General features: G+C 37.0%; 1 protein-coding gene and 1 long non-coding RNA gene across 14 annotated transcripts in view; one reads left to right on the top strand and one right to left on the bottom strand.

The window, feature by feature from the left end:
• The window catches only part of ALCAM (activated leukocyte cell adhesion molecule), a 151929-nt gene extending 136793 nt beyond the window's left edge, over window positions 1-15136 (top strand). For all 13 annotated transcript variants that reach the window (XR_013543312.1, XR_013543311.1, XR_012085041.2 and 10 more), the window contains 2 exons: window positions 9572-9688; window positions 12921-15136. Coding sequence is in view for 9 of the 13 variants with exons in the window: in XM_078389917.1 (XP_078246043.1) it covers window positions 9572-9659 (88 nt within the window). In the remaining 4 variants the exon portion in view is untranslated. The remainder of the gene's footprint in view (window positions 1-9571; window positions 9689-12920) is intronic.
• Window positions 568-3565, bottom strand: LOC144588012 (uncharacterized). Its single transcript, XR_013543314.1, has 2 exons — window positions 2585-3565; window positions 568-2540 (listed from the first exon to the last, which is right to left on the bottom strand). It is a non-coding gene; the product is annotated as an uncharacterized LOC144588012 (long non-coding RNA).
• Window positions 15137-16641: the final 1505 nt, after the last annotated feature.

Genomic DNA, 16641 nt, shown 5'->3' with positions numbered 1-16641 from the left:
ATGCATTGAAATCTATTTAATGCGTTCCAATGGGGGAAAATCATTGTCTTGCAAAAATCATCCATAGAAAACATATCTTGCGAAGCGCCACAGCAATTACAAAAACCAATCGTCTTGCAGATTAATCGTCCCGTGAGGCAATCGTCTTGCGAGGCACCACTGTACTGAGTTAATGTTTGGGGGTTCATCTAGATTGAAACATACTCATCCTAATCATGCTTACCTGGGAAGGAGATGGATCCTTCTGAAAGCATTGAGATATCCTTCCAAGTGCTTTACCATTGCAAAAATGAGGGAGGGAGGTGGGGGGGGAGAGAGGAGAATTACCACATTTCAGCTATGTGAAGAGCAAGGATGTAATACGTATTTTCTTATCATCTCCAAAAGAAGTGCAAGCCCTGTTACATGGTGGTTAAATTGCAGTACTGCAGCTAAGCCTCTACTCATGACCCGAGTTCAATCTCAATAGATTCAGCTAAAGGTTGAGTTCAATCCAAATGAATCCAGCTTAAGGTTGACTCAGCCTTCCATCATTCCAAGGTCAGCAAAATGAATACACAGCTTGTGGGGGGGCAAAATGTTCCTTGCATAATTACTTTACTATGTAAACCTCACAGAGCATGCTTTGGCACTATGAGATGCCAAATAGAAGTTGAAACAACAACAGAAGTGTCTCTCAATCCATCAGAACACATTGTTGGGGGAATTTTTTTTTTTACTTCTGCACAAGTGCAAAAAGAACAGACGTTTTCTCCACCAGCAAAAAAAAATGGCATGTATATCTTGCTTTAGTGATATGTACTTATGATTAAAAAATAGTAATGAGGCAGTGGGGACCCAGAAACCAAACAGAAAATGGATTGATTTATGTGAGAGGTAATGTGTAGCATTAGAAAAAAGTTCATTTTGCTCAAATATTTTGTATTTTGTACAAAAGATAATTGCACTAAATCTCTTGTATATCCACAAAACTGTCATAACTTTTAGATGTAAATAGTATCAAGTTAAGAAATCACCATAGACATGACCATTGCATGCTGAAACACACAATTCAGTATGAAACTGCTTAATATCAACTGATTTCTTTACTTGAAGCATGGTACTTCTGGAAATTATACCCTTTATACTATGATAGGGTAACTAAGGGTGCACTCACATAGGCCAAAAGAATCCCAGTTATATCAGTTCTGCTCTTATATAAATTGTTTTATAAATTTCTGTTCACACAACACATGGGTAACATTAATTCATTTGGCCAGCCAATTGGGTTTTTGCACCTCGCTGGCATGGCCTTTTAAAAATGATCTGATACCTGTATTGCTTCGGTCTTTATCATTTCAGTGCATTGAACATTGCTGCAATTTATTTACTTTACAAATAGGTTGGGGTTAGGGGCACCATGCTTGTACCCCTTTAAACATTCTTATTGCTTAGCAATAAATTGTTTACTTTTTAATATATATTTTTTCCTCCACAACAGTTTACTAATGTATCACTTAGCTGATTTTTCCCTATTGTACTCATCAACCCAGTTTTTCTGTGGTTTATATAGTTAATAAGCTTTTCGACAATAATTTATGTTCTTTTGAATGTTGTTATTACATTTATCTAGTGACATATCCCACCAGGTGGTGCACTGACTAACAGTTGGAAGTGATAGGAAAATGGCATATATATCCTGCTTTAGCAATATGTACTTACGATTAAAAACAATTATATTAAGGCAATGGGGACCCAGAAACAAAACAGAAAATGAATTGATTAAATGAGATGTAACATGTAGATTACAGAACTGGTACAAATAGCAAGGATTGTACCTATTCAACTGACAGGCATGTGAACAGTATATTTACCTGTGACTATACATACATATTGATATTAAAAAAGGAGGGGAAAACAATTCAAATGGCCTATGTGATTTACTGTAAGCCCTAAGTAAATTTCAGCTGTCATTTTTATGTGAAACATAAGGAGTTTGCACAGGTTGTGATTATTTAAAAAACAACTTTTCACAATTTCTTCAACTCCTAGAATATGAAAATTGCACGAAACCCTCCCACGGCCAGGCACTGGCAAGAAAATGTTTGAAATGTTTCACTCTTACCGGAGAGTATGAACTAAACAAAAATTTACATCTCTAGTGGAGAAAATAGAAATGAGAGGTGCAATGAAGCTGCTGGTGCTACAGTTTCAGAATGAAAAATTTTGAGGGGAGTTGTATTACAGCAAACACACTGGTGGTACTATTAAATTGTGCATCTAAAATTGAAGGAACATTAAGAACTGAGACAATAAAATGGGGGTGGTTTTCAAAGGATATTAATTGCGGCCTCTGTGCACATGATAATCTGGAGGATTGGAAAAATTCGGGAATAACATGCTTGTCATTGCAGTGGTAACATTTGGCAAGAAACTTTTTTTAAAAATAGTTCTTGTGACACCAAAGAAAAGCAAAACAAGGAAAAGGGATCTATTGAGCTTGTAACTTTTCAATTACTGGCACATTAATCTAGCCAAATTACCTAGTCAGGGACAGAGTACTTGCCATCTCATGTTTTTTAGCTTGGAAAGCGATAGTAGCTACATAGGTCAAAACAAGTTGCAGTATCCAAAAATTAAAGCAAAGCAAAAGCTACCCATGCTCTGTCCTCACAAGCCTCTCAAACTTCATCACACAAGTCATTACAATATTTGGTTTTTGCTCATCTCTTCTATTATACAGTGGACCCTCGACTTACAGACGGCTCGACTTACAGACTTTTCGAGTTACAGACTTCTCTGGCTGCAAAATTTAGATTCGACTTGCAGCCAGAGAATCGACTTACAGACCAGAAAAAAAACAATGCAATTTTGCCTTTTGCTTCCTTATTTTCCTTTTCAACCGCTCTTCACCTCTCAGTGATTAATATCTTTGTAAGGAGTTTGCTGTCATCACCATGGAAAGGAGATGTGATATGTCATAATTATCTTTTTCACCATATCATTTGAACAGTAAATTTAAAAATCTTCTCATTGGGCATTGCTTTCTATCACAACTCTCTCATTTTTGTATTGCCTTTTGATTAGATGTTAACAAAGATTATACAACACCCCTTGTAGCATAGACCCATTCCTCTCTTTTTACGCAAGTATGGGTTAAACTTTTTTTTAAAATAAGAAATAAAAAGTATAGCATATAATTTATATTTATTTTTGTTTCATTCCCTCAATTTCATATATGCAGTTCCAATTCTCTGTGATGGATGGATGAAAACTCCCAGAAAAGTATTGCCTGAATTGGTTGTTGTAGGTTTTTTGCGCTGTTTGGCTGTGTTCTGAAAGTTTTTCTTCCTAACATTTCACCAGTCTCTGTGGCTCTTTCTGTGTACTGGTGTAGTGTGTGACTCAGCTATCCCACACATTACACCAGAACACAGAGTTCTGACTTCTGTCCTTTGAAGATGCCGGCCACAGAGACTGGCAAAATATTAGGAAAGGAAACCTTCAGAACATGGCCAAATAGCCCGAAAAACCTACAACAACTATCAGATCCCTGCTGTGAAAGCTTTCATACATTGCCTGAATGTTTTACTTAGATAATATTTTGATATAATTGTAACAGTTTTATGTTTGTTAGTGGGGATGACAAGACAATGATATTGAGAATAACCGTGTACAGTGGTGCCCCGCTTGACGATAATAATCCATTCCAGCAAAACCACTGTAGAGTGAAATTGTCGTCAAGCGAAATAAAAAAAACCTATTGAAATGCATTGAAAACTGGTTCAATGCGTTCCAATGGAGGAAATACCTGCTCATTTTGTGAAGATCCTCCATAGGGCGGCCATTTTCTGATTCCTGTATAGCGAGCAATCCATCCTAAACACAGTGGGAATCCATTTTGCGACCTGCCAATCAACTGTTTTAAAATCATCGTAATGCAAAGAATTGGTGCCCGAAGCAAGGAACCGATTGTCGTTAAGCAAAAAAACCCATACAAATATCATTTTGTGATCAGTATAGCGATCTCATCATCATCATCAAGCGATTTCGTCATCTACCAGGGTAATCATCAAGTGGGGCACCACTGTAGTTGTAACTGGCCAAGATAGCCAAGGACCAGCCTTTTACATTAGGCTAGCTGAAGTATTTTTGATCCTACCCCCTCTCAATCTAGGGATGTTAGAAATTTCTGAGGACTACACCTAGGGTGCAGTGATTAAACTAAAGTACTGCAGCCAAAACTCTGCTTGTGATCTGTGTTCACTCCCAGGTAGCAGGCTCAAGGTTCTTTCAGCCTTCCGTACTTTTGAGATTAGTTTGACTTCCCAGGGTGCTGGCAGGGATGTGGAGAGCAAATTGCAGCCTCCATAATTAAATTGTAAACTGCTCAGAGAGTGCTTTGAGCACTATGGACTAGTATATAAGCAGAACACCTTTTGCTTTTGCTAGGAAGATCTCTGACAAAAAACAAAACAAATATTAAAAAATTAAAAACATAAAACCTTGTGACACTGTAATGACTAACTGATAAAGACTAAATGGTCTCATGTCTGATGAAGAGGACTTGTCCACAAAAGCTCACATTAAAATATAGAAGTTAATCTTTAAGGTGTCACAATGTTTTTGTCTTTTTGTTTTCTTTTTACCCGATAAGCTAGCACAGACTAACACACCTGCCTTGTCTAAACGTTTCTACAGAAATTCTCTTCTTATATTGACAGTTCATAAGTGCCAAAATCACTTGCACTGCAATCTTATATGAGCCTGTTCAGAAGATAGCTTTATTAGATTGAATGGGACAATTTCCAGGTATATAGGTACTGTAGCATAGACCTCCGAATTATCTTTGTCATTGTAGATTCCAGTATATTTTGAGATGTTAACGTCTGTTTTTAAGAGCCAGAAAACTGAATTCTTTAAAAAAAATCTCCACTTCATGAATGTGGGATATTGCCTCTGTATCCATGTTTCAAAAAAGCCAGGCAATATCCCAGTATTGAAGTGCTGCATTATTCCCGTGTTGCCAGCAGAAAAAAAGGATACCAAGCTTCATATAGGAAAGGCCAGCATGAACATTGACAACATCCATGTCAACAATTGAAATGGTCACTTCCATTCACAAACAGATAGCAAGCAAGGGTAAATCCCAGAATCTGATTTTTTAAATCAGTTTCTCACAGCCCACCCAAACCCCAAACAGTTGCCATGCCTATGTATTTAGAAGAATGTATCTGATAAATATGGAAATCTGACTTATCTTTTGGTTCTGTGATAAAAGTTCTATTTGTAGCCATGAAATCATAGTGGATGATTTTCGCAGGTGGTTAATTTTACTCATGTGTCGACTGGCCCTCATTCTGACTGCAGGTATGTAGGGAGTGAAGTAGCTCTGACTTCAGATTTCAGTTTCTGGACCTTGTGGCCTTGGAGAGTGGACATCTTACTCCTTTCTTACTATCTGCATGAAGAGCCTTCCTTCTCACAGTTGACCATTGGTAGCAGCAATATTTGATTTTAGTATCTGCTGTTATCTCTCTCATTTTTTAATCTGAAATCCCAGCAATGTGAAAATACAAGGTAATGGTGCAGACATCTATGTATTAGAGAGAAGTTGAGGGGAATAGCTAACATTATTTTTTGTTCCATGATTTTTTCTTCATGAAACAGCAATGATTAATTCAGGAAATGAAGACACAGCATGAGTGCCTACACAGACATAGATTGTGTAGTTCCGGAAAAGTTGTAGATAGACACTAATTCAGGTAATCTGACTTCTCCAAAGGTTCAGTTAAAGGCCCAGGAGAAAGACCTCCAGTAAGCAAGAAGTATCCACATATTTCCTTTTACACTTTCTTTGAATGTGTTGTGCCTCACTTTTCTATCTAAAAAGACATTTGACCTGAATACTACATTGAAAGACTGTGGTACAGTGATTTAGAGTGGGACCTGGCTTCAAATCTCTTTTGGGCCATGGAAAACCATTGCGAAGAGGTCACAATAGTAAACCACTTCTTAAACATCTAACACACCTGAAAAACAATCCTGTTGAAATGACCATAAGACAGAAGTGACTTGATGGCACATAGCAACAATGTGTAACTATAGAAAAGAAATCTGGCAGTGGTTGATATCCAGTCACAACTATAGGCTTACTGAATCAGTGGAACTTACATAGATGTTGACTTACCCAATCCGCATTGATTTGATAGACCTGCTCTGGTTGTGACTTACTACTGGATTTTAGCTAGCAATTTCCTTACAAATACTGATGCCTAGGAGTGCCAGGTACTGGACTGCAGTAGGTAAAAGCATATGACATTCATATTATTGCTTAAGAGGACAGCAGTCCAATACTTTCAAGCCAGAAGGGCAGGTACATGAGTGCACACACTCAAATGAAAGCCACATTTGTTCCAGGCATTTAGATTGCTTTGTGGACCAAGCATTTAAAAAACAGAGCTGTCAGAAAACAGCTGTAACAATTGCTTTGTGTTTAACAGAAGGAAAAAAGGAGTCCCCTTCTGCGATTTTCTCTTGCTTGCTGTCTATTTGTAAATAATAATGAGCACAATAAGAGATCCTTGTAAGCCATCTTGACTGCTGATGTCAGTGTCGTCAACATTCACACTGGCCTTTGCTATGCAAAGCTTGGCATCCTTTTTCCTGCTGGCAATGAGGGCACAATATTACAAACCAATGTCTGAATCATGGACATGGAAGCAGTATCCCACATTCATAAATGAGAGGATTTGGGGGGGGGGGTTGAGTTTTTATTTCTGAGCTTAAAGGATGCAGTGGCTACTATAACCATTAATTAGGTGGGGCTTAAAATGTGAGTTGAATGCTGGACAATCAAGGTATAGTAACAAATAGGTGTTCAACTTTTCTTTACAGCTGAGATTAGTTCTTTACAGCTGAGATTTGTCCCAGTGGCCAAAATCAGTTTCTGTGTTCCTTTAGATTCTCAAAACTATGACTGAAAAATTGATGCTTCACTTTGGTGTCTTTAGCCTTCAATAAGAGCAATACAGAGAAAATGGAAACAATAAATGCTACATAGTCAGTTATCTTAAAGCCATGCAGTGCCATCTTCTTTCTTGATAAAAGGAGATTCCCCATCTCATTTTGCATATGTTTATCCTTTCTGCAAGACAACATACAGATAACAAAGACTACACCTCTTCTTTGTAACATTTAATTGTTTATATAAATTCTGCTTTTTAACCATTAGGTCAAAATTTTAAAAGAACTGAAATTATTCCAATAAGCCTTGAAAATCTTTGAAGTTTATCTATGTATGGTCTTCTGCATCACTGCTTAGCTGCACTATACATTTGAAAAGTTGTCACCTAAGAATGCTTACTTTAAGGCCGTACCAAACAAAGATGCAAACTGATCACTATTCTTCTTTCTTCCCTCTTCCCTGCAGAAGGAGGTGCACATCTGCCAAGCACCCCTTGATGCAAGGGATTTCATTTGTATTACTTTCATAGATTCACACTTTTACATTTTAAAGCCTTAGCCATACAGTCCTTTACATGTCTACTTAGAAATGACTGAAATGATCCAGGAAGAGAAGGGGCTGCCATGGAGAAGGATAATGTAACCAGCTGCCCTGAACACATACTATTTTCCTTTCTATTGATTTGAAAACATTTTATTTCCTATTCACTTCTATTGGAGAGATCAAATTAGTGTTATTCAAGATTAAATGGCTTTTCTTTACAATTAAATGCAGTAAACTACCTGCCTTGTAGTGTTTACATTACATCAAATTTCATTCACACATGTGGAAAGCACACAAATCTGAATTTAATGTTACAAAGGCAGATACAGGGCTTCAAGGGATAAGTTATCAGGTGAGAGAGACATGGGTTCCCAGCCACGTATGTTAATTACCATGAAAAAGAAATACAAGTCAGGTGAGAATGGTGTCCCAAAATAAAAATTATCATTCCTTTTTATGAGTTGGGCCGATCACTCTTTGGGCTACAGCAGGAAATACATAGACATGTCAAACAACAGCGTAAGGTTAAAATTCATGTGCTCTGGAGGTATCTGAATTATTCTTCTACAATACTGTTATAGCAAGTTGGAGTGGGATCACACAATCAGATACCACAGGAAGTACTTCACTTATAAAATGGATGAATTTGAAGTATTTTTACTGACCGTATGTCACAAAAGCTGAATCAGATTACTCCAGCACTTTTTGCTCTCAAAACAGCTATTTGCTCTGCCACTGGGGAGGATTCTACATTTTTAAGCCAGAATGAGTCAAAGTAACATTTTCCTGTGCAGTAGTTGTGATATGTTCTTGTAAAGATGGGGGTATGACTGTAGATAGTATTTTCATAATGTAGGCAGTTGGGGCATGAAGTTCAGGACCAAGGTGGCGGGAGAATAAGAAAGCAAAGAACTTTGACTATGGTTTGTTGTGAAGATGCTTTCTCACATAAAGGTTCAGACTACTATATTTCTGAAAAACTTTTCTATAGAGAAATAACATGGAAAACTACTTCCCAGTCTCAGAATATAGAACATCAAAAGTTTGAACAGTAATTTTGGAAAATACATCATTATTCACAATTCAGAATGATTTCATACCAGATCACCACTTCCCATCATCCATCTGTTACTCTTTTCCCTTTCTTTCAAGTAATGCATGCAGCAATTACCTCATATCTGGTGACATAAACTAGTTTAAACCAACGTAAAACCATAAATAATGCTACAGCAATAGACAGTTATGTAGTTTTAGTCAAGACAGAACATGAGCATGCTTGTTCCAAAGTAAATCCTACTGCAGGCTTATGCCTGAGTGTAGAAAGGAAATTAAAATATTAGAACCCAACCTTTGCATAAGTCCCTTTGACTGGAGGGACATATTAAGTCTCAGGAAGATACTAACAGGTGAAATTAGTCTTAGTTGTTACTGTTTTTTCCCCAGATGTTATTATTCATAATGAATAAAATACAATAATATTTATTTATTTATTTATTTATTTATTTATTTATTTATTTATTTATTTATTTATTTATTTATTTATTTATTTATTTATTTATTTATTTATTTATTTGTATCCACTCCCATTACTGTCACAGCACAATTCTGGGCAGGTTTCAACTCATAAAATCCATTCCCTATGTATAAAAAGAATCCAGCAAGCCTGCAAAGGGGTGCAGAAATTCTTGGTTTAGTGCAGAAGAATGGGTTGCCAATTTTGATAAAGATGTCTTCATGGCATTTTAATTTTAGCATTAAAATCATCTTGAAGAAAGTAAACACAAATTTTTGCTTATAAACATTTGTGCAAATTCTTGTAGCCAGCATAATTCGGTGGAATATAAATTCATAAATGAGGGTAGGATAAATGTCAAACTCAGTTGTCACTAAGTGTTTACAATGTTATTTCTGGTTTCACTGCATTAAAGTTTTCCATTTCCCAGTGTACTCCTAGACATATGGTGGTAGGTGGGATGTATGACTGTCCACTCAGAAGAAATTTTCTACCTTGATTAAAATTGTTAAATACAACAAAAAGTGGTAACAATGGAAGACATCAGTGTACTTTTCTTTCTATTTTAGGTCAGCCTCAAAGCATGTAGACAAAGACCTTGGAAATACAGAGGAAAATAAAAAGTTAGAAGAAAACAATCACAAATCCGAAGCTTGAGAGAAATAGCAAGCTAGTCACCATTCCAGGTATGTACAAACAAGATTGTAAGATATTGTCTTAAAAGAACATTTAAATGTATTTAAATCTCTTCACTGTATAGGAAAATGATAAGCAGTTAACCAAGGTTAATTTGAACAGCATTTGAAATGCCTTTAGCAGCCTTTTCATTTGCTTTCTATGTTTCTCTGTGTTTACAACTGAGCACTTTGTTTCAGGAACTCATATTGTATTTGAAGAACAGCCAACAGTAAAGAGGTGGTCAGAACACAAACGGTTAACAATAGACCTCCACTGTCTGCTTTTAGGTGTCCTGAAACTGACATAACTACCTTAACAGTGAGCCTTTCTAGGTTTTCCTAGGTAAAGAGTACTCAGAAGTGGTTTGTGTGTGTGTGTGTGTGTTTAAAATATTTTACCCTGCCTTTCTCCTTATAAAAGAACTCAAGACATCTTACAGCATTTAAAGACAATTTTTAAGGACAAACCAATGAGTATACAAAGGTGATGTACATCATTAAAAGGTGATATTTAAAGCTAGAAATACTAAGTATAGAAATATTTAAAAAACAAAATACCCCTCTTAGAAATGGGAAACACAAGCAATACTAAAGACACAGTCGAAGCCATGATGCACAGCAATCCATCTAAAAAGATCACTCTCATGCAGCTTGTCATTGAGGGAAAGCCTGCCTGAAGAGAAAGGTCTTCACTTGCTTGCGGAAGGACAACAAAGATGGGGGCCAGTAGGAGGGAGTTCTAAAGTCTTGGAGAAGGCCCCCTCTTATGTCCCCATCTTGTGCACCTGTGAGGTTGGTGGGACCGAGAGAAAGGCCTCTCCTCATAATCTTAGTACCCAAGCAGGTTCATAATGGGAGAAAAAGTCTTTGAGGTAGCTTGGGCTCAAGCTGTTTAGGGCCTGATAGCTTAAAACCAGCACTATGAACTGTGCCCCCTGTAACCGGGGGGGGGGGTATGTGATGCCTGTAACCCGCCACAGTCAGCAGTCTGGCTGCTCTGTTTTGGACCCGCTGAAGTTTCTTGATACTTTTGACAGCTAGCTATAGAACGCATTAATCCAGCCCTTCTTCTGGTTCTACTTTTGGGAGACATAGTGGGGAACTGAACTCCCAACCTCTACTTCCACAGCCGGGTGTGCAACCTATTGAGCTATCTAGCTGGCAATAGTTCCACCATATTCACCTCAGTAACACAAACAGTTACTTAAGTTGAGATCAGACAGCAATAAAAGATTGCATCTGATTGTGCTAGAAAAGGTCTCTTCTGGGAGCCATCTCCCTTAAAGTGACCCTTCCATCCATCCAGGAGTCAATCCAACCCACCCACCCAAATCTACTGCTGAACTAAAAAGGGCCAACTTGGGCATAGGTCAGGGTCAGGCTGGCTTGTGGTCTCCTGTAATTGCCAAGAAAGAGCTCGCACCAGACTGTGCTACAAGCAGTCCAAAATACAAGCTATTTTCCATTTTAGGTATAACCACTTATTTGAGGGTTCATTTGTGTAGTATGTCTGTCCTGATACAGCAAGAGATTCCAATCCAAACAGATAGTTCTGCCCACTTCTGATGCCTACAACTTGTCCATAATTCTCTACAGAACAGTTGTCCAGTTTTAGTCTCTGAAGTTACTAATTTTCAGAAAGTTCAAGCAAAGAAATAGGTGGGGTGCCTACTTTTACAGTGGTCTCCTTTGAGGCATTAAGCTGGACTATATTTTCTATTTAATTTATTCTGACCTGATGGTTTTTATATCCACAGTGGGGGGAGGGAGAATATTTTCCTTTTAGAAGCCTCAAGTCTGTACCTTTTAAAAAGCAATGGCCAGAATCTTATTGGAAGTTTTACATTGGCATAACTACAATTGTATAAACTATGTCAGTGAATTTCTACTAATTGGCAAGTTGGTACTGGCATTCCTAAACTTGCACCAATCACTGAATTTATCATATAATCACAAATGCAAACACAAGCAGCATTCCCTAAGCTCATTCTGTCTCTTTCTTTTCCTGAGTCACAGAAGTTGCAGACATTTAAATTAATGTTAAATTAAGATTTAAATTTAAAGCATGGGTGAACAGCCTTCCGAGATTCAGGGGCTAAATGCATAGACACACAGGCACCTTTACTTTAGAGAACTAGCCTGACACCTGTGCTCTGCCCACCCCAAAAATAATTTTCTTTTTAAAAGGCTACTTTTAAATGAACTTGTGGAGGCCAAGTTTAAAACATATATATACAATTTGGGGATTGTTGATGGTGGAGGGGAGTCTGAAGCACGGCAAAATTGCCTCCAGAAGAGCACAGGGGGACTTTTTGAACAGAAAATTGCAGCCCTTTGGGGGCCATAGGGTGCTGGATTGCCCAAAAGGACTGAGAACCACCTTTAGGCTCCTGGCTCATTTTGTCTGATTTCAAGGAAACCCTGAAGGTATAGTTTGTGTAGGACAGAGGTTTTCCCGCACATAAGAAAAATGTTCCTCTGAAGCCCTCTGTGGTGCCACTCCAAAGACGGTTTTCTCCTTACGACGGGCACAGGATTATGACTAATGTTGTGTACGGTGTGCTGGGTCTCTTTTCTTATACATTTCCATACTGTGGTGCAACTGGATTCGCTTGGATCATCCATGTTTTTTAAACCATCTTGTTTTCCTAAGACAACATGCAACTCATTAAAAGATACAGCCCCCAAATATACAAACACAGATGTTTTGTGTATTCGCGAAGGCTTTCACGGCCGGGATCTAATGGTTGTTGTGGGTTTTTCGGGCTCTTTGGCCATGTTCTGAAGGTTGTTTTTCCTAACGTTTCGCCAGTCTCTGTGGCCGGCAACTTCAGAGGACAGCACTCTGTGCTCTGGTATAGTTTGCTTGGGAGCACAGAGTGCTGTCCTCTGAAGATGCCGGCCACAGAGACTGGTGAAACGTTAGGAAGAACAACCTTCAGAACAGGGCCAAAGAGCCCGAAAAACCCACAACAACCAATGAATATTTTGTGTTTTCTGTTTTATTTTTTTAATGGTCCAATAAAGGTATCACCTGATCCTGCATTTGTATTGTTTTTGAGGGTCATATGGCCTTGTCTTGTTTTTTTTTTCTGGCCTCCAAATGTATTGTTGATTTCACAAATAATAGCTCCTAGAGCTATTTTCTTTGTGTCAAAGGCATGTGAATAAAATTTCCACCATAGTATAAATACCACCATCATGTTTGGATTGTTTTGACTGACCTTTTTCTTGTTTTCAGATATAAATGTAGACCAACTGAAGCATGAACTTGGATTATATTTAAGATATATATGAAGATGTGACAGCTATTCATGATTCAAGTATAACACAGACCATTCTATCAAGTTTTCAAAGGAATTTACAGTTATCTCAAGCTTATGAAAGTATCCACAAAACTAATTTTGGCAACAGCCATGATGATAGGTCACAAATTTGTGTTCTGTTCTGAATATATATTTTTTTTGTAAATGTCTGCACTGAAGATTTCTTTTTGTTTGCCTTTATGTAAATTTTTTACGTAGCTATTTTTATACACTGTAAGGCTTTGTTCTGGGAGTCGGTGGTAATCTGATGTATAGTGTAATGTTTTTATTTCCATTGGTTTCTGCACCCTTTAAAGAGATACATTTCTAATTCTGATTGCTATCAGTAAAGCCCCTAATTTGCACAGCAAGTATTTAATTTATAAGAATGCCTTATGGGAAAATAAGACTCTTCTTTCTATGTTTTACAAACATCCACTGAAGAAAAAGAGGGAAAGGTGTCTGTTATAAAAATAAAAAACTAACCTGTTTATAAAATAATGAAAAACCTGATCATCTATAAGGGACGTGTATATAATTGCCAAATGGAGAATCAGGTATTAAATAAGGTTCATGTTCTAATGTATACAAATGTCTACTAATGAGTCTTTTTTAGACAGAAAAAAACTTTTTATTGATAGCATTCTGGAAAACTAATTGTTCTTGCAGTTCCATGATATATGGTGTGAATGACTGGAATTAAGAATTCGTTCTGAAATATTTTTGTTATCCACTGCCTTAAAAATTATCTTTCTTTTTAATTTAAAAAAAATCAGTCAGAATTGGAGGTTTGTGTATTTTTTTTAAAGTGGTCATATCAAAGCTGCATTTTTCCACAAAATAGAATATATATTTTTGTGTGTGTGCGTTTTTGTTAACTACACTACAGATATTGCACCTTGAGATAATTTTAGTGTTTTTAACTGGTACATAATTTATCAAAAAGTACATGAAATTGTAACAATGAAATGAAATCTATGTATCTTTAGTTACATTCAAGATTGTAACTTTATAAGCCTGTTTTATGCTTGAGAATTTTTTAGAAGGTTAGCTAAAAAGAGACATTTGGGTAGATCAGGGCAAATAGCAGTACTTAGCGATGTTTCCTCTTTTAGCAGAAGAATAGAGTCTGGGAGAATGTAATAGATAAATTTGATAAGGGAAGGAAGATGTTATTAGAATGAGCATCAGGTTTCTGTTTACAGATTTTACAAGACAGGAAAACAGGAAGATTATGGAGAGGTCAAATAGAAGGATAATGGAAATTAGGAAATACATTTCCCCACCTAGAGGGGATAAAAAAGACTGTTGTAAATTTGTAAAATGTTAAATGTCTCGGCAGTAGTTACTGATGTCTTAAATAAAAGCTTCCTGTAGTGTATTGGCATGGATTAAATATATGAAATGTCCTATAAATTCAATACTGTATAAAATATTATGGAAGAATCCTGTTAAAGTCCTTTCAGTATTGGTTAAGGCTTTATTTGGCAAGGGAACAAAATAATAATAATTATTGGTCAATGTTTAAACCAAAGTAAAAGGGGGATAAAACCAAAGTCATTTCTTTTGCATGGCTAAGCCATTTATGATATCTTTGTAAATACTGTGATTTTTTTTCCTTTTTTTTCCTCCTTTTTTTCCAGAATTTTGTTTTTAAAAAATTCTAAACTTTTTAAGCACCTGTTTTCCAAAATAAAATGTGAACACACACAAAAAGAGGATTATAATTTGTTTTGGTGTGAAGACATCACTGAAAAAATTCAAATGATGAGAGTAAAGGAAAGGGAATGGGGGAAAAACATACACAGTGCAATGTCATACCTTTAAATTATATGAAATACAAGCATACAGAAGTGTACCCATTATGGAAATGAACATGCCTGCTCTGCTTAAAAATAAAATTAAATTACACACCTTGCCAGAGCTGAAATAAGAGCAGAGACCACAATTAATTTTTTTTTTAACTTCTGCGTCTATTGTCATCAGGGATAACACTCAAGTTCTGAAGTTCTGCTGACCATCCTATGTAATTCTTGGGGGTGTTTTCTTCACTGTTCTGCGTTCAGATTCGATATGTTTCAGGAATCAACAGTACCAATCAATTGTTGCCATTCATGCCTGAAAGATAATAAAAGTGAAGTATGTTTTCACATTCCTGTCTCACATTTTAGTTGAAGGGGAATATCAGTGTGTATATTTACATATACACAGTATAGAAGTATGAAACGTTTTGGGTGTTATAATGGCATGCTTGCAGGTTATGCAATTTTTTTTTGTATACACATCACTTCAGTCTGTTGGACTACCGTAAAATGGTGAGCCTTCATTGTAGTTCAGTGATCATCCAAACAGAGAGTGGCACTATCCTCCTACATTCACTTCAAAGAGAAATGTAAAGTAGTAATAGACAATGTTAGTTAGATGGTTCAATTTATCATGATGTTTCACAAATTTCGTGTTTCATCAGATATAAAAATGGTCCAAAAATTGTAGATATTTCACTCTGACTATTCTGAAGAATTAATGCTTCAGTTTAAGTCCAAAATTGTTTGGCTAATTGTTTGTTCATGCTATTGGTCTGAATCTAATTGTTAATCCCTACCTAGAGTATACCCATTGAATTAATTTGATTTATGCAAGAATTGTTGCCTTGTTCAACAATTGATGCAATAGGACCACTCTGTTTAGGACTAAGCAGTTGGATTTAGTCCATTGATCTTACTGATGACTTTACAATTACACGGTTGATGCCTTCACAAAATTATATTTTCCACTGACACCAGAATTGTCTAACCCTCATTGGCACTGGTCCTCTGCAGGTCCAGGCATGACCCTCTTCTAGCTCTAGTTGGAGATTCGTAGTATTTCAGCTGGCTTCCATTGAAATACTAACCAAGCCTCATTCTGCTCAGCTTCTGAAATCAGACAAGATTGGGCATTTTCAGAGTGGTTTTTCACAATAGCCCCAGCAGTCAGGTTTGCCTAAATGAAGGGGGAAGGGGAAACAGTATTATAAATACAAGTTTAACTTGATGTGTCCATAATAGATTAACAGTGCTGGGAAAACTGCAGGCAGCAGGAAAAGAGGAAGATGAAACATGAGATGGAGCCTCATAGTGCAGTGGTTAAACTACAGTATTACAGTCAAGACTGTTCTCAACCGAAGTTCAATCCCAACAGGTTCAAGTTGCCAGGCTCAAGCTTGATTCAGCCTTCCTCCTTCCAAGGTTGGTAAATTGGGTGCCCAACTTATGAGAGGGGGCAATGTGTAGCCTGTGTAATTAAATTTTAAACTGCCTTTAAGTGTGATGAGGCAGTATGTAAGAGCCCACTTTGCTTTTACGCATGTGCTTTAGAGGTGCATGCATATAAATAAAATATATTGACAAAATAAGAGCAATGATGCCTACTATCTTAGCATGTTTAAAGTTCCTTGCTTACCAATAGCAGACCCTTCAAAGTGTGTTTCACTGCCAGGAATCATTGGCAAAAGACAGCTGTTCCTCTGCTGGTGTTTCTCTCTGCCCCATAAGGTCTTGGGCTAATAGGTCTTGTGTTTCAGAAATCATTCCCACAAACTTCCACAGCACTGTCTGCAAAGCATTTTCAATTAAAACTCTCTCCAGGCTGCTCACTCTAGGTCTGCCAACTTTGACA

The sequence above is a fragment of the Pogona vitticeps genome, chromosome 3 (genome assembly GCF_051106095.1).
Source record: "Pogona vitticeps strain Pit_001003342236 chromosome 3, PviZW2.1, whole genome shotgun sequence".
Taxonomy (NCBI): domain Eukaryota; kingdom Metazoa; phylum Chordata; class Lepidosauria; order Squamata; family Agamidae; genus Pogona; species Pogona vitticeps.
Note: the sequence above shows the minus strand (reverse complement) of the source record. Positions and strands in the feature narration are given on the sequence as shown.